Source organism: Triticum aestivum, chromosome 6D, assembly GCF_018294505.1.
Source record: "Triticum aestivum cultivar Chinese Spring chromosome 6D, IWGSC CS RefSeq v2.1, whole genome shotgun sequence".
NCBI classification, from domain to species: Eukaryota; Viridiplantae; Streptophyta; class Magnoliopsida; order Poales; family Poaceae; genus Triticum; species Triticum aestivum.
This window is the reverse complement of record NC_057811.1, coordinates 328,341,447-328,345,460: the sequence shown is the minus strand read 5'-3', so window position 1 is coordinate 328,345,460 and position 4,014 is coordinate 328,341,447. Positions and strand designations below refer to the sequence as shown.

Sequence of the window (4,014 nt, the reverse complement as noted above, 5' to 3'; positions counted from 1 at the left end):
CGGCGGGGCTCCGTGGCGCGACGCAGGCGGACAGCTGGGCGGCGGGGCGGCGCGATCTGGTGTCGTCCGCTCGGCCCAGATTTGGGCCCTTCGGGCCCCATCTGGGCCTGGGCGGGCCGGCGGCGGGGATCGTCTCCGGCGTGGCTTCTGGGAGGCGGGGGAGACGCGACGAGTGGCTGGGTGCTGGCGGCGCCGACGCCGACCTGCTGCATCGTGGCCGGCGGGGCTTAACGGGCCCGCTTTGGGCCTGGCTGGGCCAGGGGTGGCCCGGCATGCCCCGCGGCCATGTCCGGGCGGCTACCGCGATGGTGCCGGAGGCATGGGCCTCCCACACGACGGCGGTGGAGGTGGTTCCCTCCCGCTCGGCGTCGGTGTTGCTGCTCCCGTCGTGGTGCGCTTTTCTCCGGTCCTCTTGGCCTCGTGGTGGTGTTCGTAGTGAGGCGGTGTTGGTGGCGGCGCTACTGTGTTGGCGCATGGGGGTGGGCGACGGTTTGGCGGGTCGGTTCCATCCGGTTGGGCGGTTGGGTCTGGGAATGCGGGAGAAATCCCTGCCGGCTTCAGCCCCGACGCAGTGACACCTGCGGGTGCCACCATTCCTTCCTGGAGGGTGTCGGTGGTATTCACCCCCCACCTCCCTCCGCGTGCCGGGGGAAACCCTAGGACTCGTCCGGGTAGTAGCGTCGTCGGCGTCGCATTCCTTCTTGGAGGTGCTGCTTGGTACACGGCGGTTCGGAACCTCAGTCTGTGGTGGTTTGTATCCGGTGGGCGCCGCGGTGGCGGGTCATCCGCGCTTTGCCGAGCTGCCGTGGTTGGCATTTGTTTCTTCTTCCTTTTCTTTTGGTGTGTCGTGCTGCTCGCCACAGCGATCTTTATCTCGGTGTTGGTTGCTTTGGAATACAAAGCGGGGGGAAACCCTTTTTCGGTAACTATGAGAAAATAGTGGTAAGCTGGTATGCACACCTTTGCTTCAGCATACTTCCACTTTACAAATAGTGTGTGCTTTTTCGCCCATCCATCCGACAAAGGAAGCTCTGGTATGCTATCCTTAATCTGTAGAACAATAATTTATAGATTAAAGTACAAAAAGATTTCACAATAGCTGTTGAATGCAAAAAGAAAATGATGAAGTATGATGCGAAAGAACAGACCCATATGCTCATGACTTCATAAGCCCTTGAAAATAGATCTGAGAGAAAGAAGAAACACCTGCTGCCAATATTTGACCATCTCGCAAGCTAAACGCCGTTTGACTGCTAAAGTGGCCTTTGGATTATCAATTGCCAATCCAAGTTGCATATCAACTCCCTGTAGCATTTCAAGATGATAAGTCACTCAAACATCTCTATATACCAGATTTACTTGCAATCAATGTGACAGAGTTGAAGTAGTTCAGTTTTGGATGAGGTTATGAGCTAATCCATAATGTATTCCGTTTGTAAAGAAGGGCCTTATACTTTGCAAAAATTTTTTTTGTCAAATTACTGAAGAGTACCTGGCCAAGTCCTTGCAAGCTAAGAGCTTTTAGATTTCCTTCAACTAGATCTACTGGGAGTGCCCTTCTGAAATTAAGATCAAAGAGTTCAGTTGACGTCATCCTAAACTTGGGCTCATTGAGATTCATAAACTGATATAACCAAGAATTAAACCTTTTTTCAGGCGGTATCTGCGGAAGTACTTGATTAACTGCACAATCCAAGTACCCAGCTGCTTTCAAGAAAACATCAACAGTGGCTCGCCTGCTCTCTGCGCCGTACACGTGTTTTTTTGTGTCGTTAGCACTTATCAGTGCACTAAATCATGAAATTTTACAATGCTCTTGATCCAAGATGTAAGTACCGAATGACTAACCTTCAGATACTCTCGGCCCCTGGCCGTCGCCGTATGACCTCGGAAGCAGCAGCGAGTTGGCCTGCAGGAAGCACACCATGGCCATGAGGTGCAGCACAGACAGCACCTCATACCAAGCATCGGCCATGGATGTCTCCTGCAACCAAACCATGAAGTAAATTTGAGCATCTTTTACCAGGGGATCATCTCTGAACATGTATGTACCCCATCCTTACCTCAGAATCGTCCTCTTGGTTAGCCCAAACAAACTGCACTTTGTTTCTCAGATCACTGCCTGCGGCAGCACGCATGATGAATCAGCCAGAAAGCACCATCATAAAACCGAAGCAAAACACTGTATGATAGGATGCTCACTTTCTTTCACCAGCCCTAGCAGAACCGGCAGGTACTCTTCCAAAGCCTGGAGAAGATTAGCAGTGCCAGATCCTCCTGAAAACCAACCAAGGGGTTCAAATCAAAACAAAACCCCTCATATATATATTTCACATATGTAGCAGCCAAGCAGGAGACCCTCTACACACCGTGCCGCGTCGTCCTTCGCCGCGGCTTCAGGGCCATGGCCGATTCCTGCATTGCCATTGTCACGACCGTTGCTCGTAGAGCCGACAGCCTCTCCACCGTGCTCGTGTCGAGGTGATCCCCGAGAGACTGCGGGAAGTCTACGGTTCTTGGTACCCTCAGCCCTGGGAGGAAGACGACCACCTCCCCGACGCTTCTTGGCCTCCCCCGGCGCACAACACCGGGATCCTTCCATTTCGACGCCCCACAACCCATGGGCGCTACCCTATCTGCACGAATGAATTTGTCGGAGAGCCGGTCACCTGGTAGTGAAGACTGGAGATCAAGGAAAAAAGTTTATCCCAAGGAACCTGTCGAGTGAAACCAAAGCTCAGCAATCAACCAACTGTTCTAAGACACTGACGACCAGGACACGAAGTGGCCAGGAAGCAAGCATGGAGATCAAAGGGAAACACGCACCCTGATTCTGATTGATAGCACAAGAAGTGCAAAAGCGACGGAAAGATCCTCACCTTTGCTCCTTGCTTTACGGTGAGCCTTTTGGGCTTCGCTCAGCGGCCGCACTTATAATCTGAACCGGAACGTGCGCCTTTAATCAGCCTCGCTTGTTCCTGCACTGATAATCTGAATCAGAACGGAGGAGGGTGCAAGTTGAGCGAATGGAAGGAGAGTTGGCAGTTCCTTTGTGGGAAAGAGAGACAAAGCATATGACATGACGGAAATGGTGTCAAGTGGGGGTTAGCTAGCTGAGCTGGAAATTAATAAGTGGCATGTGCCTAGTACTCGTACTGCTGCTCCAAAAGCAGTGCTAGGCCTCATGGTGCACGGAGCTGACGCTTGATGTTTGTGCCCGGCTAGTTTCGTCTTGAAGCAATGGAAGGGTTTACTGAAAAACACACCGAGGAGCTGAAAATTGAGAGAGAAATAAGAGGTACCTTAATCTTGTCGCATGTGCTGCTTCTTGTCTTGCAGGAAAGATACGTACTACGCTTCTAGAAGGAGCTAGCTCTCATGTATTGGGATTTGATTTGATTTGATTTGGGGAAGTAGAACTGGAGGAGAACGAACGAAGGTTCTCCTGGTCTTGGAGTTGGAGGTGATGAGCCGAAGGAACAAGTCTAAAGTCTGGGGAGGGGAGGAGGGAAACGAGTTGTAAAATCTAGAATTGTGACGTGTATATTTAAAGGTACTACGTGCTACGCGCTTGGTGATGTGTGTGGGCAACTGGCTAGGCACTGGCACGCCAGAATGAGTAGGCGGCCACCTCTTGCCTACTAGGCAGCCGCCGATACATGTCGTCCAGTGTTTAGGAAGTGGCAGCCCACTAATAAACAGTTCTTTTGTCGATGCTAAGGAAATGTTGACAGTTTTTTTGAAAGAGATCTCTTTTTGAAAGGAGAGCAAAAAAAAAGGGTGAAGCAGTGGTTACTTTATGATTTCTCCCATTTATTTTCCATGTTTACATCCATATTTGTTGGTGTGTCTCTGTCTATCTGCTTCTTCTCCTAGTGGCTAGCTATTTTCTGTTGAGGAGTATTATTGCGGACTGAGTGGGCTAGCTAGATTAAGCATTAGTGCCATGGTAACCAACAGATAGTAGTACAAGGGTGAGGGCGGAGCAGGCACAGATCACGTTCTCTCGCCGGA

General features: G+C 51.3%; 1 protein-coding gene across 7 annotated transcripts in view; it reads right to left on the bottom strand.

Moving 5' to 3' along the window:
- LOC123144919 (uncharacterized) overlaps positions 1-3,522 on the bottom strand; it is a 5,619-nt gene extending 2,097 nt beyond the window's left edge. The window contains exons 1-10 of one of the 7 annotated variants that reach the window (XM_044564183.1): positions 3,303-3,522; positions 2,827-2,978; positions 2,370-2,717; positions 2,203-2,277; positions 2,064-2,122; positions 1,849-1,984; positions 1,647-1,743; positions 1,493-1,559; positions 1,207-1,305; positions 961-1,050 (exon numbers count right to left, since the gene is read on the bottom strand). In XM_044564183.1, the coding sequence (XP_044420118.1) occupies positions 961-1,050; positions 1,207-1,305; positions 1,493-1,559; positions 1,647-1,743; positions 1,849-1,984; positions 2,064-2,122; positions 2,203-2,277; positions 2,370-2,622 (876 nt within the window). In that variant the 5' untranslated portion in view covers positions 2,623-2,717; positions 2,827-2,978; positions 3,303-3,522. Of the gene's footprint in view, positions 1-960; positions 1,051-1,206; positions 1,306-1,492; positions 1,560-1,646; positions 1,744-1,848; positions 1,985-2,063; positions 2,123-2,202; positions 2,278-2,369; positions 2,737-2,826; positions 3,142-3,302 lie in introns of those variants that run through there. The other 6 variants (XM_044564184.1, XM_044564185.1, XM_044564186.1 and 3 more) reach the window with 6 other exon arrangements.
- Positions 3,523-4,014: the final 492 nt, after the last annotated feature.